This window comes from Micromesistius poutassou, assembly GCF_964030765.1.
Source record: "Micromesistius poutassou genome assembly, chromosome: 21".
NCBI classification, from domain to species: Eukaryota; Metazoa; Chordata; class Actinopteri; order Gadiformes; family Gadidae; genus Micromesistius; species Micromesistius poutassou.
The window spans coordinates 5,337,353-5,355,695 of record NC_140291.1 but is presented as its reverse complement, the minus strand read 5'-3'; the positions used below and the strand labels follow the sequence as shown (position 1 = coordinate 5,355,695).

The window sequence follows — 18,343 nt, the reverse complement described above, 5'->3', positions numbered from 1 at the left end:
GTGCAATACAGAAAGGTCCACAGAACTGCAAAGAAAGAAAGCTATGTTTGGATATTAATAGAAAGACACACCCAAGGGAGATTACTACAACAATGTGTTTTTCCACTACGAGTATCTAGCATCTATAGCCTACAAGTCCATGTTTTTACAAGTCACTTTTCCAAATGGCATTAAACGTAGACCTCAACATACAAAATACAATATAAAAGTAAGTACAACTTACATTAAGCAGTTTTAAACTTGTCCTGTTAATCCTGCAACGTGTTTACAAGAATGCTCTCAGGATGGGAGGTGAAAGAAAGGTTTCCCGCAATGCTGTTAAAAACCTCTCCACTCTCCACTAATCAGAGATGAAGACGGTAAAACCTGCGGTGAACCAGAGTTCAGGTGGTTATACAACTGGCTGTTACCCATGAGTGTTTTGATAAGATGTAGGTGTGTTTAGTAGTGACTGTGGGGTGACAGTGAAATAACACATTATTAACACATTAGAGGGTACAACATCATAGACACAGACATACAGGTAGACAGAAAGACAGAAACAGACACAGATAGGTAGGCACGCACAGGCAGGCAGGCAGGTAGGTAGGCAGGCACAGGCAGGCAGGCAGACAAGAGGCTGTTTGTAAAAGTGTGTGGGAAAGAGGGATGAGAATCTGGTGAATGTGTGTAAGAGATAAACATAAACAGGTGCAATCTACTCTTTCCATCAGTCGTGGTCCAAAGGACATTTGATTAGAGATAATGTGCAGATAATAGTTTTATTGTTGAGGAAAGGCACTGCATTAAGAAAATTAAGAAAATTGTAGTTTTGGACTTTAGGACTTTATATTCTTGATATAGTTTGATAGTTCTACTGACCAATGTATTCCAACAGATTTAAAACTTACACATGCAAAAATCGAATCTAACATGACCAAAACAGATAGAGTCACAAGTACAGTGTATACAGCGGTATTAAGACCAGGTTTATTCAGTCTTTCACAATTCCGATGGTGTGAAAATCACAGCTGTCATTGAGAACAAAATAGTTAAATAAATTCAATTCCAGTACTCTGTTGATTATAGTTTGAAAATAAAAAAAACCTGCGATGAATGAAGTGGTTTTGATTGAATGCAGGGCAGTAAGAGGTTTACAAATGTATTACAGTCTTTGTAGCCAGTTTTGGATTGTGGACATGGATACACACACACACGGACACACACACAGACACAAACATAATTCATATTCGTTACATCCTTATCTTTGCCTCTTGAGAAGAATTATTTTGTGTTTATCAAAGTTTTGTCAAAGCCTACAACATCCAAAGGCAAGTCACACCAACGGGAACGAAACACATTTTTACTTAAACATAGTTAGGAAGAGTATATTGTTGGATGGCTAATGTGCTTTTACCAATACCGTATTCAACCAGAGAGGAGGCCCACCAAACCTCCACAGATTACATTCAGAACAATAAGGCACTCACATTAAGGGAATGCAATGATGCTTGGAAACGTTTCAGTCTCATTTTTAAACATTTGCTACAGTCATAAAAAAGTAAACGAGTATAGTGGCTCATCTGGATGATTTCAAACATTGGGTGACAAAGCATATGTAATTAATCAAAAATAAGTTGGTAAGTTGCGACGGTGAATACAAAAAAATTTTCTTTGTAAAATTTGTACTATTTTTTTAAAATTAAAAATGTCCAGCTTCACTAAGCAAACATCGGCTGTCACTTGCTCTTCCAAAAGTTATAATATGAAGGCTATAGGACAGGGTTCAAAATATCCATTGGTAATTTCCTTCAGAGAAAATTGTTTATTTCTTACGAAATTTGTCATCAGCTTGCTATGTTTAAATCGGAACACTTGTATTCTTTTGTAACCATTATTGTTTGCCAAAATGGTAGTTTGTCAAGACACTACGTCATTGCCTTCAAACATCAAGATTTCAATATGAGAAGGACAAATCATAATTATAATAGCAAAACAATAAAAACTGCTTTGAAGATTTTGCAACATAATAACATATGTTTTTGTTTGTATGATGCCAAAAATATCCAGCCCTCAAAAAGACAGGACCTTTTTTCATAGGCATTATTGAAAGCAGTAGACATTACTGAAGTCAGTGGAAATTGCTCTGTAGAATGAATACCCTTTTGCATCTGATGCCAATGGAGATTATACAAATACATACAAATGAGGAACAAAGAATATGTTGTATTCAGCCACTTATACGAATACTGACACACACACACACACACACACACACACACACACACACACACACACACACACACACACACACACACACACACACACACACACACACACACACACACACACACACACACACACACACACACACAGCTTGACTTTGAATCCAATGAACCATTAAATGAAAAACATTTTTAACAGATAACAGATAAACAAAAGAAACCGCTCCATAACTTACCATCCATACGTTATTAAAAAACAAAAACAAAGAGAGGTTTGACAGAGAACTAAATTTAAGACACGATGGTGGCACTTATCTGGCCAATGAGCTGTCAGCCCTCAAGGAGACATGAAGGTAGGCGGAGTCAGTGCTTTTCCCCATTCATTGCTTTTGTAATGAATGCAATTGAATTGAAGGCCATTGAAATGCCATTGGAGAAAGTCAATTTGAATCCAGACAGATTTTCAAAATAAAATATACAGAGATATAACAGATTATTTTGCACGGGCCAACAACAACTATGTAGGTTTTGTTAGTTGGTGTAAACAAAAGACAGAGATATACCATGTTAAACTTTAACGGAGTGAAGGCTTTGCCGGTTTTGTGCTCTCTGATGTTGGGACATTTTAAAAGAGGAGGTTGTGTCTAAACTCAGGGCAGACATTCAGCAGACATTCTGATTTTGACCAATCGTTGGTCTGCAGTATCGCTTAGCTCAACCTGATCTCAAAGGTTGGCCGGAGGAATAGCCACATTTTTGTGCATGTAAAGGATTTTTCACGTTTTGGACCTGAAAGGCTTTGAAATTAGGATGTGTTGGCTATACTGGTGACTTACAGCAGCCAATCAGCTCTTTGAATGTAAAGTAAGTCCAATCAGAAAAAACCCTTCACAGAGTATTTGCTTAGACATCTTGTGAAGGAGATATTTGGTTCAAGAAAAAGCTGTTGAACTTGAGGAGTTTTGAGTACTTTGATAGCACCACCTGTGAAATGAAACTAGCTTTTCCCATGACATAATAATAGCATATTTATGTAAAGTATAGCTACATTTAGAATTTATCAAACTTTTTAAATACTTGCATAAAACCTGCACCGCTTAACTCTTTCAATGCGGCCAATACTTTTGTTTAAATGTAGATTTTCCAAACTTATGGATCTAGGGTTGGAATCACACACCTTCTGCTGTTTGAATTTGGAATTATGTTGAGGCCTGAAGCAAAAGGCCACAGTGGAGGGGAGTTTAGAGACACGTGCTGCTTTAGCTGGGGACATACAAAAACAACAAAAACAACAACACACAATCATGGGAGGCTTCCACCAACAGATTGCTACTGTAAAAAGATGGCAAACTGGCTGAAAATGGCACATTGTATTGAGTGATGATTGTCCTTTCCTTCCCGTTTGTCCATCCGTTTTAGAAAACATTCTCAGCTTTGTGATTGTAGACGGTCCACGGATACAGTTTGGCTGATGAACTAAACCCTGTGTCCGTCTTGGGGTTTAATCTTTCTGAAATGTGCTAGTTTGTCTAGTTTATATCCTTCTTCACCCAGCGCTTCTGCGGTGGGTCAGGTCAGAGGGTCATAGGTTCCAATCCCAGCGGGCGACACATGGCACCCATACTGCCAGAACCATGTTCCCCAGTCCCAACGGGATTTACAAAAAAAGGGTAAGAAAGACATGGCACCAATTTCCCCGTGGTGACAGGTTCTAATCCGAGCATGGTGCAAAAAGGGCGTGGCACCAGCGCTGTTTAGGTTCAATCCATCGATCTGCTCTTTGATCCATTCCTCAACAATGGGGAGTTAATGTCTATACTCGTTAGGTCCGTCCATTTTGTCGTTAGTAGTCAATCAGTCAGGATTTCTTGCTGTTTCTTGCTCATTATCAACACCCGTCCGTCTGTCCGCCCGTCCGTCTTCCATCGTCAGTCTACCCGTCCTTCTTGTCCGCCCGCCTGGTTGATCGGACGTTAATCTCCCTCTTTAAACACGTCCGTGTAGTCCGTATCGTCCTTCTGGGCCGCCTCCCGCTGGCGCCCCTTAGTGGTCAGGGGCACTCACTGTCCGTCAGCCGGCTGTAGCGGACCTGGCTCCGCAGCAGCCTCTTGAGCGGGGAGGGCAGCTGGTAGTGGCGGGGCACGGTGCTCTTGACGTTGGCCTCCAGGTACAGGAAGAAGCGGTACCACCAGACCCTCGACACAAAGTTGGAGGGGGAGGGCTCCTTCAGGGCCTGCCAGCGGGAACAGCAATGACTTCAATGAGGTTACGGTGGCGTTAAGAGAAGACTCTATTTGAACCAGATGAGAAGTTTTGGGGCAATTTGCTGAAATGAGGTTGAATCTTAGTGACGCAGACTGTACATCTAACGGAATATTCTTCTTAGGGTTTTGGAGACAAAATCTGCCTTTAGGTGTAGTTCACTAAACGGATTTCCTTACCGTCTGTTCGACTCTGTTATCCGTTTCCATGGTGAACTTAAAGTCCTACCAGACCCATTAAATGTCATGTATGAGGTCATATTTATCTAATAGAGCTACTTCAAATCTTGTTCAGTACATCCTTTGTGTTCTAACTACTGTATATTATGGAATTCTATTCATAAACTTTAATCACAAACGTTGTTTTGTCATGCTCTATGTGGCGCCATCATAGTACAATTAAATCAACCACACACACACACACACACACACACACACACACACACACACACACACACACACACACACACACACACACACACACACACACACAGTACCTGCTGGTTGGCCATGGTGTGGTAGAGCCAGAAGAGCTGTGTGGTGACGTAGTAGGCCACCACCACGTCTATGGAGTAGTGGTCGTGGGCCAGCAGGATGCAGAACAGACCCACAGCCCACAGCAGCCAGCACAGCCAGTGGCACCACCAGAACCGCCTGGGGGAGTCTGCAGCACAGACAACCGATCACAACACAGGGGTTAAAACACGGTGGGTGTGGGGCCGTATCCCCAGGTAGAGCGGTGAAGGTAAACAGCGTGTGCTGCACGTCTGTCACCACTAGGTGTCTCACACACACACACAATCAAAAGGTGAGCTGTGGGAATAATTCAAAAACCCAACTGTACCTGGAAAACGCAAAACGCAGGTTTTGCATGTAAAACAGTGTCAACCATTAACTATTTAATATAATTTGTGTTGTTAATCTTTAAAAACAGATCAGTAAAGCGCTAGTAACTCAGTAACTCAAGACCCTGTACACGACAACCACAACTCTTGGTGGTAGCAGCCTAACACTAAAAACTCTCAATCCCTGGTAACGATGAGTTGAAATATGATTGCTTATCCAACAGGTAGGCAGCAAATACAGGTAGAGTAACTTTATCAAAATGCAAACCCGACTGTAAACATCCAGGGGATAAAGAAAAGAGTAAACATCTGAACTGTGTATGCCAAGTCAACAAAGGTTGTGTGTACAGGGTGCATATGTGTGTGTGTGTGTGTGTGTGTGTGTGTGTGTGTGTGTGTGTGTGTGTGTGTGTGTGTGTGTGTGTCTACTCACACTCCTTGATGAAGAGGTAGGAGAGGGTGAGTATGACGGTGTGTCCGCTGTACAGGTAGTCGCCACACATGTGGTGGGAGCCCGTGATGGTGAGACCCCCGCCCGCAATCATCTTGAACACCCGCCCTGCCTGGGACATGTGATCACCCATCACCTGGGGCGAGAGAGGAGAGAGGAGAGAGAGAGAGAGACAGAGAGAGGGAAAAGAGAAACAAAAAGAGAGAGATGAAGGTAAAAGGCAGCGAGACAGAGACATAAAGACAAAGTGAGGGAGGGGGAGAGAGAGAAGGGGGAAGAGCGAGAGCGAGAGAGAGAGAGAGAGAGAGAGAGAGAGAGGAAGAGAGGCTATGAAGTAATTTCCTTCTTTCAAAATCTCTTTCAAATCAGGACTGGAGGGCGTTTGCAGCGCTCATGTCAGGGACCATTCCTGAAGCCCCCCCCCCACCCCCCGAGGTTCCTGAGCCCAGGGCCGGACAGGAAGTGAGGCAGAAGTTAAAAGTGGTTCCAGGTGTGTTTGGAGAGGATCCCTCAGGAGCGGGGGCGACGGGGCGGGGGGTGACGTGAAGCAACGCTGGGTGAGTAACGCCAAACAGACTCCAGGAAGATCAGAGTCATCCATACGAACGTTTCTCGGAACCACTGGGGTTACAACCTAGCCCCAGGATGGAGGACGTAATGAATAATACAACTTTATTCACACTTCCTGCACCACACATTTCAAGGAACCACGACCCCACTGAGGTCATGTCGCCTGGCTTGGACGATGCGGCGCTTTAAACTATTTTGGTCGGTCCAAGCAAAGCGATAGTGGGTGCGGGATATTACAGAACTCAAAGACGGTGTGACAGAGACGGATAGAGACCGTCCTGTTGTTTTTTTTAAACGACATCATGCAGCGCAGAGAGAGAGCGAGGCAGGGCGAGAGGCAGACATTCAGTCATGGTTTCGAGGTCAGCTGTACCATGCAGGAAGCCTGTAGCTGTCTCCCACATACACACACATCAGGGGCCCTTTGGGGATAACTGCTGGCTTCACGCACACACACACACACACACACACACACACACACACACACACACACACACACACACACACACACACACACACACACACACACACACACACACACACACACACACACACACACACACACACACAATTGATATTACCTAAGAAATGCAAATGATTGCCTTAGTGTCACTGAAACACTAAACATGTTTACTCAAAAAAATATACAAATGTGACTAGGTTGGGCTGAGCTGGCACAGGCTTACGAACAGAAGAAAGTTTTTTGTTTAGAATACCCGTCATTGAAATGTATTTCCTTTTTGCGTGGTGGATGTTTATTGAATGTGTTCAGATAGCACACATTGTACCCATGACAACTTTTATCCGCTTCCCTACCTCACACACAGTTTCATGTTTAAAAATAGTTAGTTGCGATTTCATGACACATGTGGGACCTGAGGCTGAACAAATAGAGAACAACCTGACACACACACACACACACACACACACGCACATGCGCACACACCCCCCCCCCCCCCCCCCCGGGAAATGGTAGATGGAAAACTAGGACCCTGTTGGGGTCAAGGGTCCCTGGAGAGATCCAGACCTGGGAGAAAGGCCATTCTTCGTGCTCATTTTATCCTCACACCATCTCCTTTCAACCTCCTGCCTGCTCATTTCACCCTTTCACCAGCTGAATCGTGTATATTGTCAGCTGGATATTATGAGCTTTCCGTTTAGCATCGCAACACAAACCGGTCAAGTTGTATTCATGAATAGTGCACAATAGTGTTATTTCATGATTGTAATTGTAAAACTCTCAACACAATACAACTCACGAGCCAATGTCAACACATTACAAACCAGATTTTCCTTTCGCTTTGGTGTGACAACGCACACATAGGAGGAATAACAAGTATGGCACAACAGCTACAACACACGGGCCCTGCGGGGCACTAAAGAGAGGTGTCCATTTACCTTGGGAGCGCACCTGAAGTGCATGCCAGGCACGGGCAGCGTGGTGATGTACATGGTGACACACCTGTACAGGTACAATGTCCCGATGATGAAGAAGAACCGACGTCCCACGATCGACCTGGGGGTGGAGAGAGCGAGATAGAGAGAGGACTTAAAACAATGAGAGAAAATATCACAAATTGAATGACCTACACATTTTAAAAATATTTTAAAATGTATTGAATGAATGCAAGTCAGAGAAAAGAAGGAAGGAAAGAAGGAAATGGTGTACAGAAGAGATAACATGACTTAGAGAAGACAGGTAACATGACTAAAGAGGAAGGAGAGAGTAGAGATAGATGCAGAGAGAGAGAGAGAGAGTAGATAGATGCAGAGACACAGAGAAAGAGTAGAGATAGATGCAAAGAGAGACAAACAGAGAGAGTAGAGATAAATGCACAGAGAGACAGACAGAGAGAGAGAGAGAGAGGAGAGATAGATGTAGAGAGATCTAGAGCTAGGTAGAGATGTGGAACTAGGTAGAGAGATAGAGATAGATAGGATAGATGGATGTAAATATGTCTGTAGGGACAGAGAAAGGGGGGAGGAATTCAGAGGTCAAAGGTCACATCTGGCCTTCATTATCCAAAGGAAAATAAATAAGGCCGTTTGGGGCGGCATTAGCTCAGGAGGTAGAGCTGGTTGGCTGGTAACCGCAAGGTTGCTGGTTCGATCCCCGGCTCCTCCTAGTTGAGTGTCGTGGTGTCCCTGAACAAGACACCTCACCCTAATTGCTCCTGATGAGCTGTTTCCCTGCGTGGTTGGCTCCGCCGTTGGTGTGTAAATGTGTGCATGAATGGGTGAATGTCAGTCAACACAGTAAAGCGTTTTGGATAAAAGCGCTATATAAATGAGGACCATTTGATGCGTGTCTGTGTGTGTCCATGAACCGAGGGCTCAGAGCAGATGCCATACGTTCATTGTTTATTAAAGGGTAATAGGGTGGATTTCGGTGACACTACCTTATATGTTCAGTCAGACGGATGTAGGGGGCTGGAAATGTTTCTTAAGGAGTGACTTAATGACGCACTAAAGTGTGACGTCAAATGAACCTAAACTTCATCAATGTCATTACATCACCACACCGGCAAGCTTTAACAAGTACAAACACACACACACAGTTGGGTAAGAGTATGTTTCAGTCTTACTTATTGTCACACACACACACACACACACACACACACACAACCTGTGTTTGTGGAGGGCCCAGACGACGATCCAAAACGCCAGCAGAAGCAAGCCGATGACCTCGCAGACCATAAACGCCCACTCCTTCCTGTCGAACCAATCGAAGAACTTGTCGGGCAGTGGGGGCGTGTCCTCCTTGGGCGGGACGCGTTCGTGCACCACTGAGATCATCACGGTGGTCAGCACGAAGCAGGTCATGGCGTACAGGAGCGCCACGCCCGTCCGCCCCCACTCCTCGGGTAGCGGCGACCGCGAGGCAGAGTTCGTGGCGCCCGCGGCGGGGAGCGGGATCTGGATCCAGGCGTCACCTCCGTGGTGGTGGCCGCCGGCGAAGCCGTTGCCGACGAGCGCCCCTTTGCGGACGCCATTCCTCTGGGCCGGGTGAGTCTGGTGCTTCGGGGGGCCGTTGCCGTTGGAGACCCCCATGTCCCCCTTGACAGGGAGGCCGGGCGCCCCTTTGGCCTTCACGCCGTTGGAGGTGGTGTGTCCATTGTGTACATTTTTGTGCGCCCGGATGTGGTGCTCCAGCCGCAGGGTCTGCACGCGCTCCAGGAGCTGCTGGCCGCCGTCCGACGTCACCCGGGAGAGAGGCGGCGAGGCGAAGGCCGACGGGCTGAGGTCCAGCAGGGCCTGTCCGTTGAGGCTCCGCAGGGCGTCGCAGTACTCCTGCAGGCCCTGGTCGCCCAGCCAACGGACCACATCCTCTCCCGTCCAATCAGACACCTTCATTATGATGACTCACCTGGGCAGAGGAGAGGGGGGGGGGGGGGGACATATTAGGGTGATGGACGTAAAACTACAGGCAATAAATACAGAATTAACATAAACAAGATATGACTATTAATATCATCAATATAATTGAAAACAATCACCCGTTGTCATTAACTACTATTTATATTTTGCAAAGCTCAAATAGTTCAGCATTATATCGCAAATGTTCGGAATGTCTCTCAGTAACCAATCAGTATGTTTAGAAAACACTGACACAATGGCCTAGGGTAGGCTACTGTGGTATCAAGAAACAGATACCAGTATTGACACCGTGTACACCACGTCATTGTTCAGATCTAATTTGACAGTAACAAAGCTTATAAATAACAGAACGAAAATGGATACTATGCCCATTACTAAAGACGTCTATGACACTTGTTTATAGTAATGACAATGGTGTAACAGGTAAGGTCAGATTACAATCGGCCTTCCTAATAATACCCAAAGGTTAAAAACTTAAAACAACACGTTTAAATCATATAACTCCCCTTCAGACAAACACCTGACCCTTTACAACAGAGAACCATCCAAGTTGTATATCAACCCATAACAGTATACTTTGCAGAATGTAGGTGTGGTTTACTGTGAACGCCAAAATACAAGGGCGTACATCGGTAGACCCGTACATGGTTAAAATGCATTTTTCGTAGATGTATAAACAAAATGGAGAGTCCACTCTAGGATTGACCGTAAACACTGCTAATGACCTGAGGAGGGAGGGAGACACTCGCTCCCTCTCACGGTCAATAACTAGTTGCATCACGTTACGCAAATTCCGAGACGAGGATGCATTCCAAGGACCGCTATGCAATCAGGAGGGCAACACGCCGTGTGTTTGGCAACACTTACTACAATGCGGTTACATGCGGATACGAACCTAGCCTTTGGTTTTTTTCAACCCTCGATAAACGTAACCATCCATATCTTAGAAGCGGACTATGCTCTTTCAATAACGTAAGGCACCAGTCTGAGTCGCGGCCGTTTGCGTAGCACACCGTTATCAAGGAACACTTTTACAAAGTAGTTTTGCCATCCAAATGTCCCATTTATCACCAAACTCCGAAATCACAAGGTAACTTACTTGCTACAGCTGTTCAGTAAGAGGGCGTAGTGTGCGCCATAAGCATATCCAGCCCTTTACTTTAGTGAACACAGCCCTGTCCGACTGTCCTATCTCGTCTGCTCGTGGGCTCGTCGATGGGATGGCTCTAATCGAACTGCTAGAATTCCACCGTAACAAGAACACGTGAAAGTTTGAATGTCTGTACCTTAATCCCTTTTTTGAGTTTACTTTAGCGAGTCAAAGAAATCCCAGTGTTAAATCGCTGCCATTCGCTGTCCGCTCGTCTATGCCGCGCTTTCTATACCTCCTTTCGTTTATATGCGTCCCTTTTTGAGCCAGGGGGAATTTAACCAGAGTGAAGAGAGATCGGTGGGTCGAGTCGCTTTATTTACTCACAGGTCGGAGGCTGGAGGGAACTAACCAGAGTGACGAGAGAGGGGCGGGACGACTCCCTTTATTTACTCACAGGTCGGAGCCTGGAGGTTAACGTATTGGCTTACGATGTGTCTCTTTTTACTTTCCCATCATCATACAGAATTCAGGCCAGGAGAGAATACTGGGTTTCTCTCTGAACAATACACAAGAAATATGGGCTGTGTGGCAAAAAGGATGCATTTGTTCTCCATACAATAATCGGAAAAAAGAAGAGGAGGGGAGCAGAATGAAGGGCAAGTGAATGGAAAGTGTGTCGAGGCGAGGGTTGGTAAGAATTTGATATATTTGCTTTGTGATTCTGAACAGTATTTGGCTGGCATGCACGCTATTTAGGCCAACGTTGAGGATGTGTATGCAAGTTATCTTTTTCTATGTAGGCTCTTATTGTTTACAGAACAAAGAGTATGACTATTGCTGCATTACTAATCAGAATAAAGACAGAACGTACACAGCGAGATCTGGTTCATTCGTGGTCTGATGTGCAAAAAATAACATCAACCATATCTTTGTTTTCTTGTAGATTTACAATCTTTTTACGCCATGATTCTCAATGTAATGGCAACATCTAGAGTTTAACGAAGTTAAAAAATGACAACAATCCCATATTTGTAGTTTAGAATTTGTGAAAGAGCCTTCCAAAGGCCTTTATTCTATTCAGCCATATAAAACACATAGGATCTCTAATAAAGACTTAAAAGAGCAAAGGTTTGAGCTAATGGGACTAACTCGGTTATTCATCAACCAGAACCCTTAATCTGTCCATTACTAAAGACTTTTACCTGATCTATATGATATACACAAAGCAAATATTTAAAACATAGAAGTCTGCATGTGAATTTAGAAAGGGCCCCGTCATTCAGTCTCTCTCCAATCATTTTCTTGGGTGCTGTATTTACCCAGATACAGCCCTCTGTCCTACAGTGGCCTCTTGTCTACTTGTTTGTCACGGTGTTGCATGAGGTTCCTATTCATCTGAATGGAGGATATACATTTGGAGAACGTGGGACTGGAGGGTGTCAACAATGTTATTTTTAGTGCAATGGAGAACAGTTCATACTCCCTTCCCTACAAACCAATACAATGGTCACTGTAGTATAACAAAACGGAACATGTTATTGTAATGGGCACACAAGAGCTTCAAACATCAGAGTCAAAGTACAAAGGGCTGCAGTGTATTTTTGATTTCTTTGGCGGTTCCTTCGTATTGTACTAGGAAAATTCCTATTTGGCTTTACTCTGTCTATCCTTTTCAGCTTTTCCCAGCTGGTCACAACTGGTCTTACGACCACAAGGACACCTTTGTTCAAGGTCTCCTTGCTACCTTTCCCATCTCACAAACTAGCAAATCTGCTATCCTTGAAGAATCAAGTAGTGTTCCTGCAATGGCGTGAGACTGGTGAAAAACAACTTTTGTGTGCTACTTAGCATTAAGAAGTGTCATTGGTCCTAGACACAATACCTTATAAAGAGGTGTCCATGACGGTATGGATTCAGATGGTCACAGAATGAGAGGCCGCCGGAGAGAAGCTTCTTACCTTGAACTCTGGCTGCATCAATAAACTTTCTGATCTATGATCCCATAAAGTTTTAGTAGAGGACAGACCTTTCAATTAACTGTGTGTGTGTGTGTGTGTGTGTGTGTGTGTGTGTGACTCACTTCCTTTTTAGAGTCCCTAGGTTTGTCTTTGTCTTTCCTGTCTTGTGACATAAGCACACATGCACACACTTCCCCCCCCCCCCCAGCATCTCAAATTAACTTGTCATATTCAACTGTCACAGACACACACACACATACACACATTAAAAGTAGAGAAGGGGCTAGCTGAAGCTCTTCACAGTCAGCTCAACGAGATTGTGTCAGAAGACCGGAATGACGGGGGTACCCCGCAATCACTCCCACTACCACACCCTATCTGTTTCAGCTTCCAAGAAGTTGCATCAGAAGACTCAACACGTTCAACCGTTGAACAGAGAGAAACGAAACAGAAAGATTTTCTACTATTTAGAAATTCAGCAGAGGATTTTCCCCAAAGCCACTTACAGTATTTCCGATGCCGGTCATTGAGGGGCACAAATGGGGGGTGATGATTTCAACAATGACCTACCTTAACCACTATACTATCCTAACAAAAAATGTGACAAATAAACCATTGAGCTCTCTCTCTCTCTCTCTCTCTCTCTCTCTCTCTCTCTCTCTCTCTCTCTCTCTCTCTCTCTCTCTCTCTCTCTCTCTCTCTCTCTCTCTCTCTCTCTCTCTCTCTCTCTCTCTCTCTCTCATTAGATAAAAACTGTGGTTGTGACTACGACTGCATCTACTACTATAACTGCTACTGCTGCTACTACTAATAATAATAATGCCACCAGGACGTCTGATTTACAGAGCTATATTCAGTCGCCCACCTGCACGCGCACATCTCTGTAGCTCTCTGAACTTTGTCAAAATCGACAGGGTTTATAAACGGCCTGGTTCTCTCCTGGTAATGTCTGCACTTGAAATCCCCTACAGAGTCCCTTCAGAGTTGCCAAACCAGGTCTCCCTGCGTTCTCCTAATCCCATAAGGCAGTTGTTTTCGTTCTGCCGTCGCTACAATTTGTATAAAGCAACGAGGGAGAAAAACATGGGGCTTACCCTCCTGCGTTGCCTGGGACCGTTGAGTTATGTTGTTATGGTGTTCCCTGATGGGCCAGTGGGAGTTCTGAGTAACTGTCTGACTCAACACGAGCCCTGAGCCATACTCGACCCCGCCCTTCCTCTGACTAACACGTCCACCCCCCCCCCCCCCCCCCCTCCCACCCCCCCTCAAACCTGGCCAACCAACCAGCGTGGTCATCGGGGTACTATGGCTCCAGGCTCAGTTTCTCTGCGGGATAAACAATACCATGTGCTATTTTTAGTGGGTCAGTGCCTGAATAACTTCGGTTTCCAGGTTACGTAAACTCACTTGGGTCTCCAGGTCTGACACACATGCAACACTATCAAAACAACACACAGTCACAGATGTGCCATCTTGTTCTTTTTCAAAACCTCTCAAACACACACGTGTGATTATGCGCAAAACGTCACTCAAAGGTTAATAAAGCTTGGCTAAGCTTTATTGAGTGACAAGCACACACACAACTTTTTTAGGAAGTTAGGTTAGGGCCTGTTTCAGCATTACTTGATAGCTTACCACACACCATGTACACACCTCCCCACACACACGCACCTCCCCACACACACACCACCCCCACCACACACACACACACACACACACACACACACACACACACACACACACACACACACACACACACACACACACACACACACACACACACACACACACACAGAGTGAGCCAACCAACCAGAGATCAGAGTCATGTGGTTGCTAGTTAGCAACCTTTTGTGCTGGGGCGTCGACATAGAAACACATCGCAAACACAAAGAATGAGAAACGGACTGGCTGCAGACAGAAAGCGAGAGCAAGACAACAGAGGTAAAGAGATAGATAGAAAGACAACAGAGGTAAAGAGATAGATAGAAAGACAACAGCGGTAAAGAGACAGATAGAAAGAGCAAGACAACAGAGGTAAAGAGACAGAGAGAGAGAGAGAGAGAGAGACAGAACAAGACAACAGAGGTAAAGAGAGACAGAACAAGACAACAGAGGTAAAGAGAGAGAACAAGACAACAGAGGTAAAGAGACAGAGAGTGAGAACAAGACAACAGAGGTAAAGAGACAGAGAGAGAACAAGACAACAGATGTACAAATCAAATGTATTATTGCTCTCTCTTCAGGGTACAGTCACATGATTTAACAAGCTACTTAAGAAGATAGATAGATAACCAATGTGCTATTGGTATGTCAACAAGTACAAAAACAAACCATAGTTTCAGGGTGCTTAGTATCACAATGTTTGGAACATTGACAGATGGCTGAATAAAATCCTGAATGAATATCCCTCATAGTTTTGTTGTTTTCCTTTAGAATGACTCTCGTAGCAGAAAGCGCCATGATTTTAGAGAATTGTTGTGAAGGCAAAAATAGCTATTGATTCAATCTATGAAGATTCTGCTAAATTGTGACTAAAACGTCTGCGTATACATGGGTTTCAAAGTGGAAATAAGCTTAGTCATTGATATTATGGGATCCTGTTTCAAGCGGTTGTAACAGGAGCAGACTCTAGGCTGCAGAGCAAGTCTTCTGCATTGTGGGCCTTAAGTGTTGATTTACTCTTTAAACAGGAAATGGTAGTGCAATCCAATATAAAGGAGTTGTGTGCACAACTATCAATAACAGTTGGGTTCAGATTGAATTCCCCATCTCAAATTGGAGCACACACAGTCGGGTCAAACCTCACTTTCGTCAGATTTTCTGGGTCTAATAACGAAAGGGGTCTAATAACAAAAGAAAAAGTGAATTTACCAGACAGAGTGTTCACTCAAAGCACTTTCACCTCACTTTCTACTCAGTCACTCTCATACCAATAGTACTCCCTTACCAATAGTACTCCCTTATTTAGCATCATCAACAATATTCAGACTTCCATAATATGCACATTGGGAATCGATTCATCAGTGAAAGGTAGTGCGACTACCTTTGAATTTTTCCATTGAAGCAGTGTGGAAGTCGTGATTACCGGCACTGCTGTTGTCTGAAATACACATTAACACGGTTAACTTGAAATGGTCGAAAAGTAGATCATCTTCAAATTGACCCTTCCTCAACGGATGTCTCTCTATCCATCTATATCTCTCTCCATTCCTCCACTCACACCCAACAATTTAAAATTGCGTTAACAATATAATATTTAGTATTGGGACGTTAGCCAGAATTAACTGTGAATCACCATTAACTAAATAGTACATGTATTTCTTCAAGGCTCCCATTTTAAAATGGCCGGTTGCTTTGAAGCTTGCATAACGCCCCTTCTGTTTAACTTTCACGTTGGTCTTGCAACGAAAACTTGGCAATCCTTAATCTCTACCTCTCTGGCCTCTGATCTCTGTTTTTAGTGCAGAGTGATAACAATATCAATGACCAAATAATGAGATCAGATATCTTGTGGTGCTTTTAACCGTGTACATGATGTTACTCTTTCCTTGGCCTCACAAGGGCAATAATGACCATGCGCTGACCTTCTCCCACTGTTCTACATGCTTACATGTGCCAATGCATCAAATCCTTGAGATGTGGCGCCATTAAGACGAGTGTGTGACCTACAGGTCATTGAGGAGCAGGTAGGGGCAGCGGTGTGTGGTTATGGCCTGAAAGAAGATGATGATCAGAGGGCCCTGAGGAGGGAGAGGGACCTAAACAGGGCCTGGAATTAAAACCGTAAATGATCAGTTGGTCATGAAATACCGCAATATACCCTACATGTTAAAAAAAAGAATGAAGGAAATGATTTGATTTATTGTGTTGAAAAGATGATATCTCACCAGCAAGATACAAGAGAAACTGAAAAATAAGAAACGGTGCCAGCAAATGTTCCCATGAAGTGAAATATATATATTGTAATATACTTGCAATACATCTATAATGGTGAGAAAATATGGATATGGGCCACATCCAGGTGCCCATATAGATTTCCAGGGCTTTCCTTTCATGGGTCCCTACACTCTAAGCCCTAGGGTATGGGTGAGGCAACGTTCTCACGGATCACTACAGGAATACCGCAGACCGGGGCGATTGTCTGAACTAGTTAGAAATGTTGAAATGTGAAACAGATTTTAACATTTTCTCATGCTATTTTCTATTGCAAAAGTCAAAATATTGCTGTACTGTACGAAAGTATTGCCCTTTTTATAAGGCGTGTCAATACAACTGCAAGTAGTGCAAAAATCTAGAAACACTTAAAAACATGTCAAGTCTTTTCAGTGCTACAGAGACAGATAAGTCTATAAAATGGCCATTGAGAGATATTCTCTTTAGACAGAGAAAGTAGTGGCTAAAATAATGTAACAGGCCAGGCCAGCTGAGCAGAACATTTGCAATGTTTGAAATAATATCGAGGTAGAGACAAGGCCCATAAAGATGAGAGATGACACCATTACCGAGCCAGCTCCGGGTCTGCACAGTATCACTAGTACTCGTTGCTCTGAAAAACACTGTCTGCTCTGGCTTATTACCTGAGATGAGGAATATTAATGTCTTGCAAAAGCAAATCAGCGATTATTGAGATTAAATGTGATGAAATAAATAAATAAATTCCTCTTAAATGTGGTAAACACACACACACACACACTTCAGAAGTACACAACACAAGACAGAATGACAGAGCCTAACGACACTGAAATAAGCACACATTTGTCTGCACACTCCTCTGTCCGTTGGTTCTGAATCCACACACACTGTGTACACACACATGAACACGTCACATTTTCCATCCCTCCCCACCTGTTATTGCAATACATCCTCTCGTCTCAAACTATGCCTTACAGTTGCTGTGTAAGTAAACAGACCACAGGCTGGATGACACACACACACACACACACACACACACACACACACACACACACACACACACACACACACACACACACCTAAAGTTTCGGATTTCGGTTTGGATTTACAAACGCAACAAGCATATAATTACAATCCAATGCATAACATAGTATATGCCATAGTATATGCCATGCAGCGCCTACCTGGCTCAGCATCGGTCCGCTGCATAGCTCCAGAAATAACGGTACAGGCCAGTTAGTTCCGAGCAGCAACGGCCACATCAGCATATAGAATCATTAGACCAAGATGAAGATAGTTAGCAATTCACTGATCACTTCATTGCATTATACCTAGGTTGACGGAGATGGCGACGGGGTCCTGTGGTGATCGTAGCATAATTTGGCGTTTCAAGGAGCCGTTTCATAGCAGTTCCGATCCAAGCTAAGCCACAGTTTGGCATGTAAATAAATACAAAACGGCGAGGAGCAAGGTGCTTTAATTGTCCATAGAAGGATACTTTGCATAGAATTTTTAAATCCAATAATGATTTTTTTTAAATTACAGATTCAACCTGTACAGAACATGTATAAAACACCAATTTAAGTGGGGGGAAATGTAAGTAATGATCCCACCTTACGCTCACACACGTCAACAAAAGGCGCGCAGATTTAGAATCAGGGTTAGCCCGTC

General features: G+C 43.9%; 1 protein-coding gene across 5 annotated transcripts; it reads right to left on the bottom strand.

Annotated features, from left to right (window-relative positions):
• Positions 1-953: 953 nt before the first annotated feature.
• Positions 954-18,036, bottom strand: LOC311366964 (phosphatidylcholine:ceramide cholinephosphotransferase 1-like). 5 transcript variants are annotated; one of them, XM_084485758.1, is made up of 6 exons: positions 18,004-18,036; positions 8,958-9,698; positions 7,730-7,847; positions 5,744-5,897; positions 4,963-5,129; positions 954-4,437 (listed from the first exon to the last, which is right to left on the bottom strand). In XM_084485758.1, the coding sequence occupies exons 2-6, from the start codon at positions 9,683-9,685 to the stop codon at positions 4,255-4,257; spliced, it is 1,350 nt and encodes a 449-aa protein (XP_084341884.1). In that variant the 5' UTR covers positions 9,686-9,698; positions 18,004-18,036; the 3' UTR covers positions 954-4,254. The 5 variants fall into 5 exon arrangements, with proteins under 5 accessions (XP_084341884.1, XP_084341885.1, XP_084341882.1 ...); XM_084485759.1 differs by lacking the exon at positions 18,004-18,036 and adding an exon at positions 17,857-17,954; XM_084485756.1 differs by lacking the exon at positions 18,004-18,036 and adding an exon at positions 13,855-13,923.
• Positions 18,037-18,343: the final 307 nt, after the last annotated feature.

What these genes read in the sequence shown, in the direction of transcription:
- LOC311366964 (XM_084485758.1), bottom strand. Translation starts at nt 9,685, where the DNA reads ATGAAGGTGTCTGATTGGACGGGAGAGGATGTGGTCCGTTGGCTGGGC. An exon ending in TGGGCCCTCCACAAACACAG is followed by an intron (nt 7,848 to 8,957) that starts GTTGTGTGTGTG and finishes CTCCACCCCCAG; the next exon opens with GTCGATCGTGGGACGTCGGT. An exon ending in ACTTCAGGTGCGCTCCCAAG is followed by an intron (nt 5,898 to 7,729) that starts GTAAATGGACAC and finishes CTCTCGCCCCAG; the next exon opens with GTGATGGGTGATCACATGTC.